The sequence below is a fragment of the Astatotilapia calliptera genome, chromosome 10 (genome assembly GCF_900246225.1).
Source record: "Astatotilapia calliptera chromosome 10, fAstCal1.2, whole genome shotgun sequence".
Lineage (NCBI taxonomy): Eukaryota > Metazoa > Chordata > Actinopteri > Cichliformes > Cichlidae > Astatotilapia > Astatotilapia calliptera.
Window position 1 is genome coordinate 28,020,907 of NC_039311.1, and position 26,307 is coordinate 28,047,213.

General features: G+C 43.2%; 1 protein-coding gene across 2 annotated transcripts in view; it reads right to left on the reverse strand.

The window, feature by feature from the left end:
* Window positions 1–26,307, reverse strand: part of doc2b (double C2-like domains, beta) — a 193,814-nt gene that overhangs the window by 167,096 nt on the left and 411 nt on the right. The window contains exon 2 of one of the 2 annotated variants that reach the window (XM_026183041.1): window positions 23,782–24,450. In XM_026183041.1, coding sequence (XP_026038826.1) covers window positions 23,782–24,112 — 331 coding nt within the window. In that variant the 5' untranslated portion in view covers window positions 24,113–24,450. Of the gene's footprint in view, window positions 1–23,781; window positions 24,477–26,307 lie in introns of those variants that run through there. The other variant, XM_026183042.1, reaches the window with a different exon arrangement.

The window sequence follows — 26,307 nt, forward strand, 5'->3', positions numbered from 1 at the left end:
GATACATATGCGTACTGAACCGAAAGCACTGTATCGAACGGTTCAATATCGATACGAATATCGTTGCACCCCTAGAAAATAGTTATTCAATAATTATTCTTTATTGGAAAAGTAAATGAGTTAAATGTACACTAAGAGCAAAAGAAGGAGAAATGGTACAGCTGCCTCCTCAAAGTTGGGAGCATTAGTCTTAAAATCCAGATCTGACCTCCCAAAACTCCTTTTAAAGTTCAGAATTTGCCCACTCACAGGAATTTTGTAATGACAATGTGTGTGTTTGTGTGTGATGGTTGCAGATGCCAAGTTAATGTAATTACCCAAAACAATGTGTAGCTGTGCCCAGGTCTCAGTGTAACAGTAATCTAAATGTTATGTACATTGCCGATGCAGTGTAACAGCAGTATCCCCCTTCTGCTTTCCCTCCTGGCGCTGTAGTTAACAGTATAACGGTTACTGAGCTAATAAGCCCAACTAGAGTAAAACCACAACAGCAGTTTAGAGACCCTTAAAGTCGCATTCAAAGTCTTTGGAAAAAAAACTGCAATTAACATGCTAAAGTACTTGAAATGGGTAAGATGAAAGGGGTCACTTATTATTATTATTCTGCTGCCAATATTCTGGTGTAAACCTATAACTTTATGTTAGACTTTCGTGGATGCAAAGCTGGATTGAAACACACACACACATTCTCGTTTTGCTATCTTAGTGAGGACATTGAATTGACATATTACTTTCCCAAGCAACTTACCCTGACCCTAACCATCAAAAATAAATGCCTAACCCTAACCTTTAGCCTAAACCTAACCCTGACACTAAAACCACATTTTGAGTCGCAGTAATGCCTTCAAACTTGTGAGCACGGGCACTTTTGTCCTAATAAGTAATTGTTGGTCCCCACAAGTATAGGAACATTCCAATTTTTTGATCCCACCAAGACGTCTAAACAGGTACACACACACACACACACACACACACACACACACACACACACACACACACACACACACACGTTCTGAATGCAGATAAAAGTGCAGATACAGTAAAACTATGCTGACTTGACAGTATTTGTGCCTGAGGGGTTGTTATCAGGATGCCAAAGATGATTGTTACAACTTTAGCTCCAAAAAAATATATATTTTTTTTTACAAAAGACCATCCAGCTCTGTGTGATGTGATTGTTGTGTTCCATTTCTTTCACGTCAGATTCTAATTGTAGCTGAGAAAGATTTGAAAGCATCCGTGAGTTTGGTTCATTGCGATAAAGGTAAATTAAATTTCAAATTTACTATTTGGATGATGAGCCACGGTTTTTTTTTTCTTTTTTAACTGAATTTTTTTGCCTGGTGATGAGGACACGTCTCTTATACTTAGTGACTAACATTTTCCAGTTTTTTCAAAGTGCTCAATTTGGATAAATTATGTTTTTTTTCTTTCCAGTCAGAAAAATCCATAAATAACTTTTCATAAATAAAATTTCCCAAAGGAAAAAAAAGCAGCAACCCTGCAGTTCAGATATATTTTATCAATATGGATACTGGAACACACCAAAGAACCAGTCTTTAGCAACTGATTTAGCAATGAATTAAGACAATAGCAACTGCCAGCAAACACTCACCAACCAGTCAGAGAATACACTTTTGTCCCTAGCGACTGGTGGGCACCAGCTGGTTGCCAGCCGATCTCTGGCCTATGTGAACAACATCGTCTTGGATGACACGACATCAGTATGTCAGTGTGACATGTTTACACCAGTAGTGTCGAAAGTAATTATTAACAGTGTCACGGTTTGCCGGGGCAAGCCGTGTGAATAATAATGGATCCAAACTGCAGGCTGCTGAAGTGGAGGGTGAGTTTATTGGCAACTAAAAGGTACAACAGACAGGGTGGCGAGGAACAGAACGGTGAAAACTCTAAACTGGGAAAACGAAATAAAACACTAACCGGAATACGAACGTGACATGCAGGGAGAATGACCAGAGAATCAACACAGAAGGGTGGAAGGGAAATAACACAGACGAACCAGCAACTACCATGACAGAAGACACAACTTAAATACACCCAGAGAACACAGGGAGATTACACGCAGGTGGGGAACACAGCTGGGAGTGATTATCGTGACGAGACTAGGGAGGCAAACTGAAACACTCACATAAGACGCAGACCTTCACAATAAAACAGGAAACACATACACGCAATGACATAACACACCAACTAAACACAGACTGGGGGACACAGAACATAGGAACACGAACAGAAGAATACAAACACCCAAGGTAACCAAAACCACAGAATACTAATAGACTAAACATAAACACGGAGTCGCAGACTCCGGACCATGACAGGACCCCCCCCTCAAAGGCTGGCCCCAGACAGCCCAACAAAAAAAAAAAAAAAAAAACAGCCAGAAAAAACAGAAAACAACCCGACCAGGGCGGGCGGCGGGGGTCCAGGACGGCGGGCTCGGGGCAAAACAAAACAGGAGCACCAGAAGGTCAAAAGACAAAAACAAAAACAAAAACACGAGTCCAAAACCAAAAGAAAAGCACACCAGAGCACAGGAAAACAGAGTCCAAAACAGAAGAGGTCAGGGGGCCGGCCAGCACAGGAGTCCAAAACAGAAGAGTTCAGGGGGCTGGCCAGGAGGCCGACAGCACAGGAGTCCAAGACAAAAAGAGTTCAGGGGGCCGACCGTGCGGATGGCAATGGCGGCGACGTGGATACAGTTCGGGAGGCCGGCCGTGCGGACGGCAACGGCGGCGACGTGGATACAGTTCGGGAGGCCGGCCGTGCGGACGGCAACGGCGGCGACGACAGCGCTGGTCCGGGGGCCGGCCGTGCGGAAGGCAACGGTGGCCACTCAGGCGATGGCGGTCCGGGGGCCGGCCGTGCGGAAGGCAACGGCGGCCACTCAGGCGATGGTGATCCGGACCAGGCGAGGCTGCAGAGGCTGGACCAGGCGAGGATGAAGACTCGGATGAAGCTGGACCAGGCGAGGATGAAGGCTCTGAAGCTGGACCAGGCGAGGATGAAGACTCGGATGAAGCTGGACCAGGCGAGGATGAAGACTCGGATGAAGCTGGACCAGACGAGGCTGAAGGCTCTGAAGCTGGACCAGACGAGGCTGAAGGCTCCGAGGCTGGACCAGACGAGGCTGATGATGATGCTGCAGCCGGTGAGGATGATGATGATGCTGCAGCCGGTGAGGATGATGATGATGCTGCAGCAGGCGAGGATGATGATGATGCTGCAGCAGGCGAGGATGATGATGATGCTGCAGCAGGCGAGGATGATGATGATGATGCAGCCGGCGAGGATGATGATGAAGCTGCAGCAGGTGGCTGAACGGGCCCCTCGGGCCCTCCAGCCGACGAGGCATGAGGCTGGACGGGCTCCTCGGGCCCTCCAGCTGACGTGGCATGAGGCTGGACGGGCTCCTCGGGCCCTCCAGCTGAGACAGGTGGCTGAACGGGCTCCTCGGGCCCCCCAGCGGAGACTGGAGACAAAGGCTGGAGCGGTCCCTTGGACCCTCCAGCGGAAACAGGAAACAAAGGCCGGAGTGGTCCCTCGGACCCTCCAGCGGAAACAGGAAACAAAGGCCGGAGCGGTCCCTCGGACCCTCCAGCGGAGACAGGAAACAAAGGCCGGACGGGCCCCTCGGACCCTCCAGCGGAGACACGAGACGAAGGCTGGACGGGCCCCTTGGACCCTCCAGCAGAAGCCATCACAAAGCCAGCAGGCATGGAGTCCTCTGGCAGACATGAAGGCAATGGGTGCTGTGCTGAGCACTGGCCCTGCTCAGACAGCACTGACACGGAGTTGTTCTCTGAGGGCTGCTTAATCTTCAGGGGTCCAGAATCAGCTGGGGACTGAGACCTAGCCTCTGGGGAAGCCCTGGAGTGCAGAACGGTGCCTGAAGCAGCTAAAGCGCGAGAAACTCCCTGACTGGACCTTAAATTTTCTCCCTGCATGGAGTGAATGAGTGGAACCGGTACTGCTGGAGCCAGAGCTACGGGTAGCGGGGGCACCGGAGCCACTGGGGCCTGCGCCACAGGCGGCACTGGAGCCACTGGGGCCCGCGGCACTGGAGCTACTGGGGCCCGCGCTACAGGCGGCACTGGAGCTACTGGGGCCCGCGCTACAGGCGGCACTGGAGCTACTGGGGCCCGCGCTACAGGCGGCACTGGAGCTACTGGGGCCCGCGCTACAGGCGGCACTGGAGCTACAGGGGCCCGCGCTACAGGCGGCACTGGAGCTACAGGGGCCTGCGCTACAGGCGGCACTGGAGCTACTGGGGCCTGCGCTACAGGCGGCACTGGAGCTACAGGGGCCCGCGCTACAGGCGGCACTGGAGCTACAGGGGCCTGCGCTACAGGCGGCACTGGAGCTACTGGGGCCTGCGCTACAGGCGGCACTGGAGCTACTGGGGCCTGCGCTACAGGCGGCACTGGAGACTGAACTGAGGGTGACACTGGAGACTGAACTGAGGGTGACACTGGAGACTGAACTGAGGGGGACACTGGAGACTGAACTGAGGGGGAAACTGGAGACTGAACTGAGGGGGAAACTGGAGACTGAACTGAGGGGGAAACTGGAGACTGAACTGAAGGGGACACTGGAGACTGGAACAGACACAGAGTCCTCACTCACCACAGCCGGCGAATTAGAAGTCCGAACGTCCGGCTGTGGGGTGGCGCGCCCGCGGCGTGATCGGCGTCTCCTCCCCGCAGAGGGCTCCGACGGGCCTGGAAAAACCACATCCGATAGGTGAGGCAGACGCGGCTGCTCCGGGGTGGCTGTAGTTTGTTGCTGCAGGACCCAGTCCGACAGTTCCCGAGCTTGCGCCGCCTCCCGGGCTTCATACAAGTTGGCCAATAAGTCCAAACATCCTCTGACCTGGCGGAGATAGGGATTTCTGTTGAGGATCGCCTCGATACCATTTATCCCAACGATCCTTGCTCTCGTATTCGAGGTGTGGGTTATCCAGTCGACCAGGCGTTGGACTTGCATCAGATCCCTCTCCCCGGGCAAGTCTGCTGGATCCATGTTGTGGCTGGTTCGTACTGTCACGGTTTGCCGGGGCAAGCCGTGTGAATAATAATGGATCCAAACTGCAGGCTGCTGAAGTGGAGGGTGAGTTTATTGGCAACTAAAAGGTACAACAGACAGGGTGGCGAGGAACAGAACGGTGAAAACTCTAAACTGGGAAAACGAAATAAAACACTAACCGGAATACGAACGTGACATGCAGGGAGAATGACCAGAGAATCAACACAGAAGGGTGGAAGGGAAATAACACAGACGAACCAGCAACTACCATGACAGAAGACACAACTTAAATACACCCAGAGAACACAGGGAGATTACACGCAGGTGGGGAACACAGCTGGGAGTGATTATCGTGACGAGACTAGGGAGGCAAACTGAAACACTCACATAAGACGCAGACCTTCACAATAAAACAGGAAACACATACACGCAATGACATAACACACCAACTAAACACAGACTGGGGGACACAGAACATAGGAACATGAACAGAAGAATACAAACACCCAAGGTAACCAAAACCACAGAATACTAATAGACTAAACATAAACACGGAGTCGCAGACTCCGGACCATGACAAACAGTAAATTTGTTACAAATTTACAAAAGATTCCGTTTCATCTTAAATGGTCATAAATCACATCTACAGTTTTAGAATATCTAAACAATCAGTGTCAGCATGGCCCTTTGTTGAATATGCATTACAATGGAATAAAATGACTTACTTTACCAAGCAATCAATCTAACGTTCTAACAATCCAACAAAGAAGAGCCCTGGTTTGCTGCTGCCAAGTGAGTTTGCTTTGATTCTAAATGTCATACAGCCTGTAGGAGGTTTTACTCAGCCCGTACCAGCAAGCCTTCCAAAGTGAGACAACTATATTATGAGGTTTGGTTTTACATTTGAATAAGCGGGCTTGCTAGAATACCACAGGATTTAATGTAGGCCCTTTACCCAATACTTCAATTCCTGAGTCAAAGCAAACATAAAGGTCATTGAGGCGTTTTAGAGAACACAGAGTATAAACAATCCATCTTCAGAGAGACTGAGGAAATCTTTTCGTGTCTCTATCCCGGCCTTTAACGGGATCCCTCTGAAAATGCAGAAAGCAGCCAAAATCAGTTTTTAATGCCATCTAAACCTTGTTATTTATTTATTTGTTTTTTGATAGCTGGTTTTGTTTGCAAGCGTAGCATTCAGCATTTTTGTTTACCAATGCAAAAAAGCTGCACATGCCTGCTGCGGCGAGAGGTGAATAAAAGTGAGACTGAAACCTACAAAATAACCTGAAACCCCTGTCAAACAGCAGCATGGCACCATCACGCTACTTTTGGACCTTATTTGGTATTGTGTGTAAATGCATCTCTCAAGGGCTCAAGGGCCAGCTTACTGAGGTCTTGCCGACTCATTAGAGCCAGCAGGATCCGATCAAACTGCACTCAGATCTATACAAATGGAGCTTTTTCAGAGAAACCACAATCTCTACAGGCACAGTGAAGAGAGAGGTGGGGGTCTAGTGGAGGGGAGAGTGGGGGCAGTTGACTTTGATGAAAGCTGATAAAATGATGTTTGACAACAGAGCTATACAGCAAAGCAGCTTGAATCTTTGAACAGACTGCAAGACTTCGGTTTTCTATCAGCTTGTTGATAGAAAAAGTCGCCTTTATAATGAAATGCATGTAACCACATTTCACAGCCTCTTTTCATCACAGCTCCCTGCTCTTTGTGTTTGACAGGTTTCCATGCAGTTTCATTTACTCGTATGACCTTTAAAACTACTAGTTAATGACATCAGCAGTAACCGGCTTTTCTCCAAAAAAAGAAAAAGAAAAAGTTACTCTATGCAGCTAATATCAGCGAGGCTGAAGGCAAGTGCTTCTCAATATCTTCAAAGAAAGTATTAGAGAATATGATTATTATTGCATATGACAGTTCCCTCAAAGTTGGGTTGATGATTTTATGATATGATATCCATCAAGTGGATTTAGGCTGGTTAAAGCCAATGAGCAGGTATAAAAGATGGATGTGCAGCGCTCAACAAATTTATTAGACCACTAACTAAAACATGTGTTATTTATTAGGCAAATAAACTGAATTCTTTTTTTTATATATACCCAAATCTGGGCCGACTTTACTGAGAAGTTAGAAATTAATCAAGCACAACATTCGTCCAGTGAAATTAGTTTTTCTGTTCAGGAATGGAAGTAAATAACTAAATTAGCATCTTAATCAAAAAATAATAATGGAGGGTTTTTTGTAAAACATTAAATTTGACAATTATTGGATAACAACAATAATTATATTTTAGACTTATAAACTTAATTCAAGAGCTTGCTCATGGATTAGATTAACCATTACATTAACAAAGAAAAAAAAATACTGTCAGCATTACATTGTGTGGTAGACACTGAAGAAACCCCGAGGTTATGGAATACTTGAATTTGGCATTTTAATCTTCACTATTCCAGTTTTTAAACCCAGACATTACAGATGTGATTCTGTGCATGATGCAAATGAAAAATGACCCAAAGCTACAAAAGCAACACAAGAGTTTCTCGAGGCAAGGAAATAGGATATTCTTCAACAGCCAAGTCAGTCACCTGATCTGAGCCCAATAGAGCATGCTTTTCAGTTACAGAAGACAGCACTGAGTTGCAGAGAGATCCACAAACAAGCAGCAGCTGAAGGTGGCTGCAGCAACGCGCAGGCAGAGAATCTCAAGGGAGGAAACTTTGTTCGGTGCTGTGCATAAAAATGGCCATTTCTTAAATTGAAGCTAAGTCTTCACTTCAATCACATCTTGATTGTTTAATTTAAAAAATCCCTATGCTGTGTACATTTATAGTATTTAGACACAACAAATGTACTTACAATCTTCATTAGTCAGACTTATCTCAGTACTCCTTCGCTTATGATTACATAAATATGTGGAGTCCATACACCTGATGAAGGTTTTGTAATTGAACAAATATACATGGGTATGTTAGAGAGTTTCATTTAATTATGTGACCAAAATGAATAATGTTGTGACTACTTTAGTGACTGAGACCATGAATTAACTGGGGAAATATTTATTAAGGCACAAATCAAGTGAGAAATAATAGTTTTCCCACAGATTATTATACAATCAAACAGAGATTATACCCATTCTTAATAAACAGTTGTTGGTTAATGGCTACGGTAATTCATCTATGAGGCAACCAGAATTCATAGAAACACAGTTACTGAACTTCGTTATTTTTTATATGCCCAAACATATATCAGCATATTTTTCCAAACCACAACTGGAAACACTCCCTGCTGTGTGTTGTTGCTGCAATCCTATACTGAAGTCAGGGACAGACGGCTTTCTGATTGGTAGTTCAGGCGAGAAATCAGTGACATAACAAAAGGAACAAAGCAGGAAAACTGCTAAAGCCAGACTCATTTTCACACAGGCTCTGTGGCATGTTTTTCTATGGGAAAAGATTTCCTTATTCACAAAATGCTGTTGCTGTCAGCAGACCATCTGCTGCTAGTTTTCTTCCTCGGGACATTTGTGGGGAACTTGGGACACGAACTGGAAGTAAACATAGTGCAACAGTCAAAGAAGGAAGTAACTCCAGGAATATTAAGCATAAAGCAGCAGAGTAGCTGTCAGTTTACGAAGCACATTTGGTCAGTGAAGAGTCGATTCGGTACTTTTACCCTGCTGAGTGAGGATTCATGTATGATTCACCCAAGCAGCGCACTTTATTTATCACACCTCATATTCTAACAATCGACCGCTTCTCTCTCATCGGAGCACAGTAGATAAAACCAGTCTGATTTGCTTTGAATATCAGCTGGTTGATATGGGCTACGTGCCCAAGTTATATCTTGAAGTCCACTGCATCACCAAGTGGTTTTCATCTGCATTGAGAGTCTCTCTGTGATAAGCGTCTGACTTTGAGAGAGCAGGGTGGGTAAATTAGAAGATGAAAGAACTTAATTTCTCTACTAATTCATGTGCTGCCAGCTTTGAGGTCTATGTGTAACGCTGTACCATGCACTTGACATGAATATTAATTTTTTTGTACGTGTAGATTTTATTGTTTTTATCGACAGAGCTTCCGAGAGCTGGACTACCTTGGTAAGTAAAAGAAATCCCTCGGTTACGTCAATCTAAAACATACGCCATATTACACAATTCTCTAATCCCACTCTATTAAATGAAGAGGTTTACATAAGCGATAATGGGAATTTGCAGAGCAACATTTGTGCAGCAATCAGACTCGCTAAGATGCTTCCAAAGCTGCGGCCAAGTGTCCTTAATTTTGCTTCATTTTGTATACATATACTGGATATATTTTTAGGTCTTAGTTTACCCGCCTACAGGATGGGGCAATATTCCCAATCCCTCTTTGGCGTACATTTGATGAGATATTTTTTTAAAAAGTAGTGTGTGAAGACAAATTTCTTAGCCTAAAAATTATTTCACTTTTAGATAGAAGTCCAGGAGCAACCCACTCTCCCTGAAAAAACTAAATAAATAATAAACAGGCAGAATACAGAGTTTGAAAGCTCTGATCGGCGATCACTATAAAGGACTTTTTGCAGACAGATTTAGGTTGTGGGTGAGTAATATAAACTGCAGATTTAAAACTAAAACAATTAAAAAGACACTTGCAGAGACAACATGAGTCAGAACACACACAGAAAGATAAGAACCTGCAGGGAGGCAAACCTTTGAAAATCACTGCATCGGTTCTTGGAAATGGTGCGATGATGTAGCTCCCCGATATATTCTTTGGAGCCCTGTGTGGGATTTTTGTTCTGCTGCTCTGCTCAGTAACACTCAGATTTCTACCTGGTGGGATGAGAACAAATGCTAATCGAGTTGAGATGAGCAAAGTGCTGCAGGCGTGTCCCCCTCCTTATGTTCAAGTTTACTTTTGAGAAGTGGTGGCAAGTATATTTACTCAGTTAGCCTACAGTTGCAAAATACACCTCCAATCTTATAAAATGCAGTAGAAACTAACATTACCCACTGCTTCCTAAACTGTTTGTCACATGAACCGTTTTGGTAAAAACTGACCCACTCATTCACCCTGAAAATTGTAAGACACATATACGCACACCCCCACACACCAAACATCCACAGATGTTGTTTTCCAGGCTAAATTTGTTCATCCACTCACAGCCTTTAAAAAGACATCCTTTTAGTCTAAATTTAGATGAAAGGTTAAACAGTTGCCTTTTCAAGCTACAAAAGACTTTAATTCAACCTAATTTCAGCCATTCACCAATATCCCATTGAGCAATTTTCTCTTGATTAGAGGCCTGAAATATATCTAACTGGCAAACAGCCAAAGGCTAAAATCCAGTTAAATTTTCACTTGTTGAGTCCGCACCTAGCTGTTTAGGAAATGGAAATGCATCTTTGATATGGAGGAAAACCACTTGCTGCCAGGATTACATTCACAGGCAACATATTTTCCATCCATGGATCATCAGAAAGAGAATCTTTACTGCACAGATGCCAGAGGTCAGGGTTTATGTTTCTCTGAAAACCCTTACCGCTTGCTCTGACAAGCTTTTTTTCTTCAGCCGCATTCTTGTTAAACTATGACTCATTCTGTATTGACAGATTTACCCGCTCACTTGGATGGAGAACAATAGTTTTAGGCAGAACCATCCATTCTTTATCACAGCCACCACAACCAGGTATGAAGAAAAGAGAGCTTTGTGCAACAGCACCTGGCTTCATCTGAGGAAGGGATTCCCTGTGGTCGTCTTTAACAGCAAAAAGCATTGAAGTTTAGCTTCAAATGATGCCTCAAAACTGTCATGAATGCTGTACAGGATATTTTAGGGTTTGGTGGTCTTCCCAAGGCAGCACTGAGGATGTGAGCCTGATGAGCACCTTCATCAGGCTTCATCATAAATAAAACTGGAGCAAGACTGTCAATATTTATTAAAGCAAAGAACAGGGTTAATAACCAAGAAACTGAAGTATCTCAGAGGCCTGTAGAAGTAGTTTAAAGAGTCCCTCACACTGCAGCACCAACAAATCTGAGGACTCATTTGCTAGCTTGTAATGCAAATGAGGCAGCTAAGGCACTAATGATGAGCACAGCCTCGTCTGACTGCCTATACTTTCCACCGCCATCTTTTGGATTCTCATGAAAATGAAGAAAAGAACAAGATAGTCAAATTTAGATAAAGAAATGTGTGAAAATTAGTTCAAATTAATTGCGTGATACTAATGAATACAATTTTTAATGGAGCAACACAATGCTGACAGACACACAAAACACAAAGAAATAAATAACAATACAACTAGAAGGTTTCATGGTGCAGATTGAAACTGAATGCACATCCTAACGCATTAGAAAGTAGTACACGAGCTCACAATACTGGTGTTGAAACATCACATACAGAAATGCAACACTGCTGCAGACACTTCGGAGTTACAGAATGAGCAGTAAGCGGCAGTGCGGGGCTGCTTGTTATGGACCTCTATCCATATTCAAGCTGATAAAGTTCACACCAGAATACAAATCAAGCAAACAGAACAACTGAAAGTAACAGAGTTCCATAGTCAAATATTTAATCCCTGTGAGCTGAGATGAATACACTTAACAGGAACAGAAAGCAGTAGTATACTCTCAAGAGGATGAACCTATTGATTATGAACTTCACAACACTGTTTTGCAACCTGTAGGGCTGAAGTGGATGTGCAAAAAAAAATTGTGAGTGGCTACTCGAGGCTAGTCTCACAAAGCAAGTCAGACTCCCATGTGAAAATGACCAACAACAAACATATTTTCTACAAAGTTATATAATTTGGTCGACCTCAGTGGATTTCAGCCAAAGTGGTTACCGGCACTAGCTGTCTGCCAAATGCTACCTCAGCGAATTTGAGTCTCTGTCGTCTTTGTTCCATTTAGAAGATTTTAATGCAGTTATGTGTTGTGCATTTAGCAACAGACCATCTGAGAAGTTGATTTTTTTCTTTGAGTGAATTCTAAGATTATTAAATGCAGACTCGTTCAGACGAAAGAAAATGTAAACTAAATTCTCTTTATTCAATAAACAGACACTGAGACAGAGCGAGAGGGGCACTGTTTACGCACAAAAGGGTAATCAGGGAAGTGGACACGGGAGGGTAACAAAACATAGGTAATTGTAATCAGCGACATTAACATGGTGGTGGTGTCGGTCTGTGAGGGGACGGGGGGTGGGGGTCACTTGAATGAACTTAGGAAAATAGACAGGAAAGAATGAGGGAATAAATTAACTCTAATACTAACGGTGACTAAGAATCCAAAGCTTAGGATACATGAAAATCTAGGAAGAAACAAACTATGACCCAAACAGAGAACAAGGGATCAAAAAAGAAGTATTTGTGTCTGTCATCCAAACAATCTATCTTTCAAACTAAGGTAACTCTGCCTGATAACTAAGATGATTACCCTCGTCCAAGTATAATCACATAAGCTCTTCAAAGTAATGATCCATAAATCAGTGCCTACCTTTTACATACAGCCTGTGTTTCTCAGCTGACTGATCCAAAATACCTACAAAAAGCTAGAAATATTTATGGTCACATGCAAACATTGTGAATATAGTTCTGGAAAGTTTTCTTATCATGGGGTAATGTTCTTTCAAATTCAGTAAATCATTAGAACTGATGCCCAAACTCCTCAGATTCATTCAAAACATAAATTATCTCGTGAAAGGCAAATCATGGGACTTCAAAATCAGAAGTCGATATCAGCAATATTTTCTAAGAACCGGCATTTTCCCAAATAAATAAACCTTTCTTGTTTGATGACTCTGTGACATTAGCAAATCACTTTACGTTTTCTTCCTATTCAAAATCAAAATGTATTGCATGTATTAGAAAATGTAAATTCCTTGTAACTATAATACAGTATGATCAGAGATTACATACATAATCTTTAAGATTACAGTTTTCTGGAAACCACTTGGCAAGACTGACATCGCCCACTCCAAGGAAATCAAATCCACTTTAGCTGACAATGAAGCAATCACACAATACAGATACAAAAGGAAATCCTCCTGCCTCGCTGGTATTAGTCCAGGTGAGCTCAGCAAGCGTACTCTGTCCAGCACTCCTCTCTAAGGCCTGACATTGTGGTCTGTCTAAGCAGAGCTGTATTGTACAACTCATTGAGTTCTCCCCTACGGGACAAGAGAGCACAAGAGTGAAATACTGAAAGATGCCGCTTCCAGGAGTCAAAAGCAGCAGGGCAGAGACCTTTTATTGATCCTTCTGAGGTGGGATGCAGAAACCTGGTTGAAAAACACGAGTTCAGCATCTTCTCAGAGAGTAACTAGAAGAAGTCAGAGGACAGAAGTGAAGCCTCTTTAGCCAAGTAAGAGGGTTGAAAGTGTTTGGCTCTGCAAGCTTCAGTCCACTGAGGAAACAAAAACACGTTGTGGGGTTTTGTGTGTGTGTAGTAGAGAAATAATACAGCAGTAGATGTTACAGTAGAGGTCAAGTGTTGGAACAACTGGAAAAAGAACCTTAAGCTCAGATGACCAATTAACTACAAGTATTTAGGGCATTGAAAACCATGTTATCCAGGGACATGTGCAGTTCCTTATCACTGTTATGGAATCTGGAGTCGTCCCAGTAAACACACTGAAAGTGTGAGGATTTTTCATTTGATTTGATTTTTGAGCTATTTAAAACTAAAGCATATGGTAGGAATAAGCGGAGGTTAGGTAGGACTTCCTAGACATCTGGTAGGGTCATTAGCACTTATGTAATGTACACTATGTGTCATTTCAAACTCCCTAACAGATAGGGACATGTTTGGTATTTATCAGTCTGTTTTTACTGCACTGAGTGTGTCTTCATATGCGTAGTGATAAATCACAGTTACACAGACATGAAAAGTATAATTTCAGCATCAGTCAAGCGGCAGCAACTACATTTAAAAGCCATCGATTTGTGTCTGTACTGCAGTTCTTGTAGTAGCCCCTACAGGTGAAAGTAAACTATATTGTCAAAAATACATATAATGTCCAAATATTTATGCAGATACAACATTAAAAGAACATTAAAACTGTACTTTGCGCTGACTTGGCCACTAGAGGAAGAAGAACTTTAAAGCAGCTAAACACTGTGATGGCCTAGGGCACTAGTTTTCTCTATTTTGGTTTTGTGTTGTGGTTTTTGCTATGCTTTGATATGCATGGGAAGTAATTTGCTGTTTGAGCTACACCTAGGCCCAGTGAGTCTGGTTATAAAGCTCTCTTCTTTCTTTAGCTAGCTGTTCTCTTACTGAATTGGATCAACTTAGCTTAGCTTAGCTTAGCATGTGTTCCAAAGTTTTGCTTTCTGCACACACTGCCACAGATCCATGCACGCTGAGAAACACATTATCATTATCTATTATGTTGCATAGAGTTAATTATACTTTACTACTCGTTGAATCTCCCTCTGTTTTGTTGCATTTTATGAGCCGGGTTGTGACAAATCACGTGCAATTACTGTATCTCAGTTTAGATACCTCAGTTCATTCACTCTCATGCAGTACCCTGTGTAAACTGTAACATGTAAATCTACAGCTTGTCAACACTCTGACTACACTTCTGATGTTGATGATGTGCCATGCTTGTCGCTGCCCAATGCAATGCAAAGTGGAATGCTTGTTGTTTTTCACCTGCTAGCTGCTAACTTTTTACACCCTTTGCTAGCTCTTGGCGGTCTCACCACAGCTTATTCAACAGGAACAGACATGGCTGTAGCTACAGGAAGTGAAACCAGCTGGAGTTCAATAATATAGCCAATAAAATCAGCTTAAAAATCAGCAGCTAATTGTATTCAGTCTTATTTTTAACATAGGGGATGTAATTCCAAAGCCAAGCTACTCTTCAGCACTTACAATGGAAACTCTTTTTTTTTCATCTAAATATGGGCAAGATGGAATAAGGCAGGCATGTAAATATAATCAACAAGTGCACTGTGTAACTTCACCCTTAATTTCGCGTGGCAGTCAGAAGTAACAAGTTGAAAGCTTTGAACTTTCATCTCCAGTTATCCCTTATGTTGCCTCATTAAACTGCACACACCAAAGGATCCTAAAGAGATGGAAGGCTATCGGTGAACTGAGCTTACCGAGTGCCCACTCAATAAAGTTGTGGTTAAGTTAGTTATGTTTTGATTCATCACATTGTGTGGGCAGGGAAGTGATCAGACACCAGGATTTAATTTCGGCAAATGGAGTGGGTCTTTGGCTTCTCAGTGGAGGAGGATGAAGTACTACTCTTAGCCCCTCTCTGTGGGGTTTAAACACAGGTGGATTCAGCTTTTTAAAAACGCTGAAGCTTTTAAAAAGCCCGTGCATCACCAGCAATGAGCACACACATCCTCAATACGTGCATATGAAGTGCGACAAACTAAAGCCAAACAGCATTTCTCCCTATTGATGACAGCCCCAGAAGCCAAATGTATCTGTGTAAAAGCGGCATTATCATTACATAATGTGCTTACTGGGATGAAGGGAGGGCAGAGCAGAATTTATATCTGATGAAGCGGGGCTGCTGCTAACTTAAAACACTCAGTGGCTCCTGTTGAGAGACAGCACCAGTAATAATAACCCATAATGTGACCAGGCTGACAATCTGGCCTGCTTTGTTAGTGCTGGGTTAGTCACAGGAAAACATGGAACACTACAGTGAGTCATTACTACTGCATGACAGCTTGCAGATAGACGCTTAATAGGATTCTGGTGTGCAGGGCATGGCAGTGCTGAACTCACTCTTTACATTGAACTGAGCATTATGAGGCTCGGGGGATGTTTTCAAGTGGATTGCGGCAGCCCTGTGTTTATCAAAGGTTTGGAAATGGCTTTTGGTCTAAGAGAGGCAACAGATGGCTCAAGGCCTCCCCTGCACTCGTCCTTAAAGTACCACGCAGAGTTTTTAGGTGATTATCTCTCTGGCTAAATACCAGAAGCATTTAAACATTGCTGTTGAACTGCCCGCCAAATAGTAGCAACTTTGGAAAATTGTTACTCGGTGTGTTTAAAAATGGTTGTTTATTGAATTTGGTAGAATCCTCGTTAGCTTACGTGTCACTCTACAATATGCCGCATTGCCAGTAAATCTCCTTAACTTATTCTCTGACTGAGCTTGCAAACTTTTGCACTTATACTACTCATAAAAGACAACAAATATTTGAGTAATCCTCATCATCTGAATGCAAATTGGAATGGTGCATAGGGAAATAACTTCATCTCAACTCTCCTACCTGATAACTGTGCTGCCATTTATTTTTCTGGCTTTAGCAGAGTTGTGTGTGCTCTCACTGGGCCCCTGAGAAGGTTCTGTAGGCTTTAAAAAGAAAATTACCTCAGTTTTAGCCTCGTTATTCAGTCCCCCAGTTTGTTTTAGAATCGGTCTTAAAATTGTTTTAATTAACTACAAGGCACGACGTGGCAGAGCCCCAGAGTACTGCTGAACTTTAAAAAGGAAAGTCATGTTAAATTCTGCATGAAAGGCACTGCTGAGTTAATAGTATAATTTTAATTTGTTTAACACTGATAAGTTTTGACACAGACCTTGATGTAAACGTTTGACCACACGCAGATGTTATATTACACTGAAACCAGACTGCATGTAAAAGATGGACACGGCAAGTTTAAAAAGTCTAAAGCTTGTATTAAAGCTTGTAAGGGGGCAACTCTAATTACAAAATACAAAATAAATTCAAACAAAAAAATGAGACTATATAAAAGTCCATGAGTTAAAAAGCTGTCTTTCTTATTTAATTGGTGATCATAGTACACTTTTTCTGGATGATTTTATGGTCTTAGCTTCTCTTTTTTGGCAACACGATGCTAATTTTGCAAATTAGGGTTCCTTTAATACAGTCAAAGACAGGAAATAGGTGTGCAAACATTCACAGTCATCTTCACACCGACTTTTATGAGTCAAGATAACAACAAAATGGCAATAAGACAGAGTCAGACTGTGGTCTACTAGGGTCAAGCTGGCAATAACACGGTAACTCTTTAAGATAAAATGCTGATCAACTGTGATAAATCAACAAAAATTGCAGATCTGTTGCTAAACATACACACAAAGGTTTACATTCAAAGTCAAGACCAGGACATAATAGGAAAGAGTTGTTGAAGACATGGTGATTTACTCGCACAGTAACCCTGGTAACCTTGCTTTTATAGAATACAGCCAGTTGGCAACCGGTTGAGTCGAGTCCCAGATTGCAAAGAGATGCTTCACAGATAAGTTGCACTCATCAGCAAAGAATGACTCCTTTAATAAATAAAAATCCACAGTTATTTACACACCTTTGCCAATCTGTCTGAGGGTGACTGCAGTCAGCCAGAGTCAGACCACGATTATTAGGAGACAGGTTGAGGTGGTTGAGTTACAATTAAGAGATCAAATTCAACAAAGCAGAGAAGTGCCTTGTGCAAGTCAGTGGACCACCACAGTCCTCAAGCTCGATCCTCGGCACCTTTGATATCAGTAGCTCCAACAGCTGAACTGCTGCAATCTCAGGAAACACACAGTTTGTGCTAATTCTGTCACATACATAAATAAAAAAGAAATTAATTCCACATTCACTGCAACAAAACATAAACTACACTTAGAGATTTGCTTCTTCTGGTGCGTTACTGTCCTGTTTTAGACTCTTCTCTTCTGCTCCGACACCGTCTCTTCACCGTCTGACAACTACAAGCAAATGCTGTAGCTCAAAACTTGTGCTGAGGAGACAACAGCAGACAGCACTGCACTGCCAGAGCAAGACATCTCGGGGGAGACCTGTGTGTGCAGACACTGTGGACCCGACCCCGCCCAGCGCCCCCGGCCACCCCGTGTTAGTTTCGTCAACACATAGCAAGGCTTGGAAGCTTATCTCTCAGAAACACAAGCTCTCCAATGTGGGTCACTTCTTTGGGCTCTGACAGGGACATGGCTCTCACTACGAACAATCATTAATTAATGTGGCAAGGATCTGGATGTTCAAATGCTTTTGATTACCCCCTCCCCCCCTTTTGCAGGGGACCCTTGGTGGGTGATGCACTTTTCCGTTTCAATTAAAATCAAGGTTGAGTCACAGCGAATCAGAAAATGTTGCCGTTATGCAGATTAGCCAGCAGGTTCTTAGCAAGGATTGAGAGGTCCCTGTGTGATTTGGTTCATAAGGGAGAACACTGCCACGCTGCTCCACCCACCCCCAAGAGGAACCATGCAGATACTGGATCAAGTCCCGCAGGACAATGAAGAGCCAATTTGGGGCAGCGCTGGCTCTTTTAAATTACAAACAGCAAAGAGAAAGAGAGGCTTGAATTTTGTGCAGCAGCAGAGCAAAAGTTCCAACTGCTAGACGAACAAACTCAAAGTAAAGCAGCGTTTTCATTTGGATCACAGCGGTGCTCGCTTCACTGCCAGGAGGGAGAAATTACTTTACCTCAGTGCGCGCTTCATATGTATGAGTCCAAGCGTTATCAGATCAGCCTCGCAACAGGTGCGATAAAATGTCAGCCACCACCCAAGATGGAATAAGGCAGGAAACACACATAAGCAAAGCAGACAACACAGGAGAAAGTAGATTTTAATTAGTTTTATTCCTATATGCTAGTAGAAGCTGTTAGGTCTGCAAAAATAATATGTTCTCTGCTTTTATAGATAGCTTTTATTATATAGCCTGGGTAAAGCTGTCCTTCAGTAAGTCTTTCAACACAAACAAATGAGGGTAGCAGGGTAGCTTAAAGCAAAAATCCATCCACAGCGATGCACATCAATCCATGATGTTTGTACGGTGTTCAAGGGCTTATTTGTCATTGCACGTTGATTAACATTTTCGAGATTCACATTCGCTTTTATGAATGTCCTTTCATTTTCTTTGCACACAAGGCCTTGACTGGACTAGAAAATTAATATCCAGCAAAATGCTTTCCTATAGCATAATGCCACAAGTTCGTGAAGAGCATTTACAGTAGCTTTTGCTGCCAGACACGGAAAAAAAAAGTCAGTTTTTCATCTTAATCCAAAACACACGCGGCTGCAGTAAACTATAATTTGTCTTGTGGCTGTGACTGACAACACCGAAACGGCGATTCTGAGATTGACACCAAAACCTGCTGAGTTATTTCCAATATGAATCATCACTGGAGCTGCTGCAGGCATCCCAGTATGGGGTCATCGTTTTCCATGTTTGAAAATGTCACCTCGGAATTAACTTTCATACGCAACAGCAGATCGGAGCCAGACAGCACATGCATTCATCACCTGTACTGTTGCAGTGTTTTGGTGTGTCTTTTTCTATACACTATACAGAACCCATGACGCATTTTCTAAAAGCAGATTGTGAGCCGCTGCAGCAGTATTATGCTTCTTTATCTCCTTTGAAACTCCCATGGCAGCAGCAGAAGAAGCAGCTTGGGATTATTTAAGACATTGCATCAGACCCAAACAGCTACTTGTTATTCATTTCTTAATTATATATTTTAGTGCCTACGTTCATTAGAGAGTAGTTGAGGCTGGTGACAAGCATACAGATGACTCATACTTTGGATAACGCATTCAACATACTTTATACTTTTCATACTCCTTCCTTGTTTGGCCTTTCTCTTTTTTCTTTTTCTTTTTTCAAAGTGGAGCTGACATTGTAATTATCGTGCATCACTGATGACTCTTCAGGTGATTGCAAAATCATTAAGACTATACACCGGCAGATGTTTGGGTCTAATTGCCCTATTAGGAGGGAGGGTGGAGGGAAGCTGGGGTTTGATGTTTGAATAAACCTGCAGTGTGACCAATCCTCAGCTGACATGATTAGAACCGTGCACCCAGTCCTCTTTGATAAACTTGCAGTAACACGCATGCCGCAACACGCCACCTGTTGCACAGAGCAAACACACCGCAGCTTTTTCATGCATCTCGGACAGATTGGATAGCAACTGCTCTGGAGGAAAAAATTTATGCAAATATCACCGAGAAGCATTAGAGATTAAAACTAACACGCATTCAGTCCAGATGTTGTAAGGGTTGCATCTGTTTTTCAGAGTCGCATAGATAATCTGTGAGACTCCGGTAAGTCTTAGACGTATCGCTTTTTATTCATCGACTTCCAAAATGAATTCATTCTGAATGGTCTTACTTCAAAGGCATTACATATGGAGAGTTCAGTAGTCTTATGAGTTGATGCTAGGTCATAATAACAGCTGGAAAACACATCGGAGAAGCCAGGCTTCTGTTGACACATCACAACTACATTTTCTTGCAATTTGGACTCTTATTTCATTTTACCCCCGTATATTGTGCTTTTTGTTGGTTTTTCAGTGGCACAGGTTTTCCACTGACTGTATATCAAAGATGGATGTAACCCGATAAACTTCACTCACTGGATTCAAAGTCTTGTTCTGAAGCCTTGAGCAGAACATCTTTGGATATGAGGATTAGAGCGGGTCCGAGCGGGTGGATCTTTCGTTTAGGTGGTAAAGGTAATCATGACCAGTTCGTACACATACTTCCATATTTTGCAGATTCACTATTTTAAGTATATGCATCCTATCAAGTATCAGTTACATGGAGTGATCTACAAATACTCTTAACAGTTCAAAAGTTAAGTGTGCAACACTGTACACCGCCTATGATTGCTTTCATGAAGGGATCGCTGCACAATCTGCAGGCAGTAAAAGCAGCAGTTATTATCAGTATTAATGAATCAGTACAATGACTTTTTTAAGGACTGCAGGTGAAGCCACATATTACATACTTGATTTATAAAGTTGTGTTTTAAAGTCTTGAAAGAAGCATTTTTGAGATCCCCATCTTGGTGTTTTGACACTGAGTGGGGTGAGTGATGAGTGGACCTTAGTGAGAAACCAATGGACGCTGTATGTTAATATCATAGCAAACCACTAAAGCATACGCTTCTTTATCTTCTGTTTAACCCATTATGCACTCTTAGTTCATACAATGAGCATTTTCTTGCTTTAAACAAGACGAGAAACTAGTGGAAGAGACCAAAAAGTCACCGCAGGGTCATTTTCTCATAGATTTATTTTAAAAATCTGATTTCTTCTGACCACCAGAAGACTCATTCACTGCTGGAAAAATGCAAGTTTAAAGCACTTCGGCACTGGCTTCACTTTTCTGACCTTATATAACTTTATATAGACTTTATATATTTCTGATCTTACATAAAGACTCAATGATCTTCAAGTCATTTCATGCTGCATTGTTAATGGTTGCTTAACAGGTCATAGCTGTAACAACACTGTGCGAAAGCCCTCCTAAATTTAACACTGTTAGAATATTGTTCCAGGCTGTCTTACATCACAAGACCGTTGGAACGGCTAACTTTTAAGCTCTCTCACGGTGTAACGCGGGACCGCAGTGTTAGAGCCACGAGCAAAGACATTGTCACAGTTGGTCATCTTTCTCTGGGACTGCCCAGGATCACACAGCGTTTGCTTAAGGAGTGAAAAGCTCGGTGACATATCTGCTCGCCCTGCATTCTGCTGATTCTCTAATCTCTTTCCACACTAACTTTATCAAGTCTTTCAAGTTTCTGGATGATGAGCCGTAAAGTCGGATATAATGGTGCACACTTTCAAACAGTCACACAAGGAATTCTTTGTGTTGCATTTTTACACTAGAAGCAATTACAAGCACCTTATAGAGACGTTGAAACGCTGCCTACTCTTACACACCTCCGCAGTCCAGTCCCTGTGCAAATGCAAAGCAGGTACAATCCTCATACTGCCTCTTTCACAAAATGACTGAAATTGGCCGATACAGCCCCACCTTGTGGACTCCACAGACAGAAAAGTGTCTTCAGATGCTTTCAGTCAACCTAGTAAGTCCTCTAAGGTTTGCCTATTGAGCTATTCGCTCCTTCAAATCCCTACAACGTCAGTTTCCTGGTAAAGTATTCACTTAAAATAGCAGTAAGTGCTAAATTAGCTACACTATAACAATCAGAAGGCAGTTTCCCGTGGTTGCGGTCATATAATTATGCTGCACTTCTGCTTCTGCTGCTAACTTATTGGACTGAGCAAGCACAAAATTGAGGTAGAATTTGTAGCAATGTGCAAAGACAAAGTATTTTATTATGTGTATAAGGAGCCACAATCAGTTTTCAATATCTAAAAACAAAAGCAGTTTGAAAAGCTTCATAAACAGCAGTTTTCATAAGCATGTAATGATAAGAGTCACTTTGCAGTTTATAGTATGAATTCCCACACAAAACATCTTAAAACTCTAGGTGGTGATGGCTGAAGAAAGGAAAACATGGCAGGAGTCATTTCTTTTTCTAATGAAGCCATCCTTCATAGATTTGAAGAATGTCTTCCTCCATCTATTTTTGCACACTGAGTGAAATTCTGGTTGCCTGGCAGAGTTCATTGACCAACATCTGCCTACCCTGCTCTCTACCAACCCCCTCTCTTACACCACTCTCCTACTCCTGTCCAGTTCTGGATTAGAGCTGGCCTAAGCCCCCCCTTGCATGCTGCTCTGCATGGATTAACTCTCACAGAAGCTACACTGCTGTCACACATTAACCTGCAATCAGAAGTCTCTTGTGCAAAGGACACAAACCTCCGTGTGTTGTTAGAGTCTGACAAAAACCAACCGGGAAGCATTTGTTCTGTTTTTGTGCGCTGCGAGAGCAACATGTAATTCAGAGTGATGCGAGGCAGGACAAGTTCACTACCAATAACAGAAAAAAGGAAGAAAGCTACCATTGCTGTCTCACTGATTAATCAGGCGGATCCAGAGGTTCCTTTAAAAAAAGAAGAAGGTAGCAACAGCTTTTATTTTGGCAGTACATTTACTCGAGTTGTGAAGACTGTCACGTTATCTTCTCATCAAGATCTATGCTGTGAGTGAAAATGGTTTTTGCAGGATGCTGGAATCTTGCTCTGTCTCTGTCACTTGCAATAGCAGTGCTGCATATTAATTCCTATTATTATTCGGCCACTCAAAGCTGTTAGATTAAAAGAAATGACATTCGGCAAAAAGCTTTCTCAAAAGGAGCCTCCCCTCTGTGATGGAGAGAGATATGCAAACACACACACACATACATGCACGCACAGACACGCACATATCTTCATGCTTTAGAAACTAACACAAAACAAGCCAACGAATGGACAATACAGTCACATGAAAGGAACTTTGTGGCCGTCTTGCCACTAGTCAGTATAAAATGTGGATGGGCTTTACAGATGCAGCCCACTGAGCTCAAAACTGCGACTAATTTGAGGCTTCATCAAGGAGCCGAGAAAACGCAGTCTGGTGAGACTGATCGACAGTATAGATCAGGCACCCTGTAGACGCTGGGAAGAGGAAAATGCACACACAACGACTGCAATCATTCACTTCAATAACATCACACATCCTTTCAGTTGGAGGAGAGCTGAAGAGGTGGAGAAGGAGGGGGAGCGGTATTCTTTGCAGCAGCAACAGTTGGCTGTCTGTCGACTGAGAGGCAAAGAGTTAGCATGCGCACATACGCCAGGCGACTGGAGATAGAAAGAGATGGACGGGGGAGCTGAGAGAAGAGAAAGGTGACAGATAAAGCCACAAAGCCACAAGGCTGGAGGGATGCCTGGCAACCGGTGGCAAAAATGGAGATGCAGTAATAAGAGAAAGGCAGAGAGAAAGAGCTGAAAGGGATACACACACACACACACGTAGAAATGTTAGGAAACACCGTGGTAAACAGTGGCATGGAGACAAGTGGGGAAATCATCACTCACTGGAGTCATCTGAGTCGTATCCCTCCACATCAGGCTCCTCGTCCTTTTTGGTGGCCTGTAAGGAGGCGGAGGCTCCGGCAAGAGCCCGGTCTGGGTTATCCTCATTGGGGCGGTCACTCTCAGCAGCAGCAGTCGTGGAGGCAGAAGCTGAGGAGGTGGAGAGGGCAGAGCGGAGGGGCCCAACGTGGGGCAGAGTAGGGGGAAGGCCCCGTGGGTACCGGGGAAAGTAGTCAGAGATCTGCTTGATGGGCTGGATGGGGCCAGGGCACACGTCAATGGCCATGTGCTCCTGGATGCTGATGGTGGGTTTCTCGCCTTTGCGTTGTGTCATGCATGCGGTCCAGCCAGGAGCCAACTCCAAAAACCAAAAAACTGAGAAAATAATAAAAGAAAAAGAATATAAACAGACCCACCTCCCTGGTCCTACTCCGCTTACTTCTCTAGAAGAGGCAGGTGTTGTCTTGGGTGGGTGCTGATGAGTGGACAGGTCCAGGTGATCTGTGGATGGCACCACTCTGGTCTACATGGAGTTCAGTAGGCGGCTGTTTTGTCTTCCAGTGCTGTCCTCAGACCCAGACCATGCTGTCTGACAGCCTCACACACACTACTACCTACCCTCCCGCTCTCTCCTCTTCCTATACCCCCACACTCTGCCCACGTCTGCGCTGCCTATCAGAGAGAGAGAGCATAAGAGTGGTGTGTGTGTGAAAGAGAGAGAGGGACTGTGAGGGAGAGGGAAGGGATTAGAGAGGAAGGAGGGAGGGATCAGCTGATGTCACTGCCTAGCAACCAAGCAGTAAACAGGAACCGTCGGCCGAGGTGCTTAATTATGATATTAACCCCATCCATCTGTCAGTGGGAGGGACGATCCACAGCCATGCCAGACGCATGTGAATTTGTGTCTCCTTGAGCGCGTGGGCGTGCGTGCGTGTGTGTCTGTGCGTGTCACGTGCTGTGATAACCTGGACAATGAGGCATGAATTGACGCTTTGTGAATCCCTTCCAGGATGTTTTAGTGCTGAAAATCAGTCTCACTCGATTAATTCTCAACTGCAAACACCCAAATGAGAAAACTGATTTCACCTGTTTTCTAAAATTTCAGCGTACCACCAGACACTGATTTGGTTTTTCAGAGTGAGAAAACAATAAGAGTAGAGGGGCCGACCAAGGCGAGTTCTCCCCTCAGGCCCCAAAATATCTAAATGTGCTCCTGCTACTGCCATTGCATTCAGATTTTAATTCGTTGTTTAATTTGTTTCCATTACACTAATCAACACATATATCTTAATACCCTGCAATATTATACAAATATTGCAAGGCTGGTAAGATGGTAATGTTGTTACCTTACAATATAAAGCCCCTCAGGTGACTATCGCCGTGAACTGGTGCTATATGAACAGCCAAAGCAGTGAATTGGATTTGTTTTCACCAGCTTATTACAAACTTTAGATTATTGGCTGGGCTATAATAATAATAATAATAATAATAATAATGAACAACTAGCTATAAGCTATATAAGGTACCTCATTTTTCGTTAACCATTTTTACACATAAACAGTACTAAAAACTATGAAGGACTGTTTTTTAAGTAACAAAGCACTACAAGTATCAGAGGTTAAAGTGGACAGATGGAGCTACGTGAACTGAGTGCACCACATAACCACTGTGCCTCAGCTGCGGCAGCTGCAACAGTTATCCTGGTGGAAACCTGATCGTGTGTCATATTGCTTTATTTTAACTGCTACACATCATTCAGCTGCCCTCAGTTATGTCCTTCCTGTTAATTTCCATTACATGTGGAGTGCCCCAGGGTTCGATTTAAGGCCTGATCTTATTTTCATAAGCATGTTGTTGGGGCGGATGCGGCTCAGGTGATAGACTGAAACATTGTTGACTACAGTGTTCGACGGTTTGATCTCCAGATCCTTTAAGTGTTGACGCTGAATCCCAAGTTTCTCCAGATGCCACACAAACACCTTGTGTGGCAGCTGAGCTGGTAATTGTTTGTGTCTCTATGAGAAACATTAGAATTCGCTTTAGTTAAACGCAGCTATCCAAGTGCAGACTATTTCCCATTTATTGTTTCATTTGTGCAGGCCCACCTGTTTAAATGTGCATATACACCCATCCCCGAGTACAAATTATACACCCTGATGTTTTCACATGTTATTTAATTCCTTACCACCTGTTACACAATTATAGGTGGCGGTGGAAATATGTACACTCTCAGATCGCTTATATCATTACTGTGTATGGATCTGGCTGACACCGTGACCCGGTGATGTTGATGCCAGACTAGGTGAGACCCTTCCTGTCATAGCACATCAGTGTTTACAGAGAGCCACACATAGAGAAAGCATTAGCTACAGGATTTATGTGTAAGTAAGTCCAAGCAGTTGTGATGTTAAAAAAAAATCCCTTACGTGTATGTGAATCTCTATATCCAGGAGTGCAGTTCACAACATGTCAAAGCTGACTTTCACCCTCAGACACCCCAAGCATGAGCTCAATGCTTTTTCACATTAC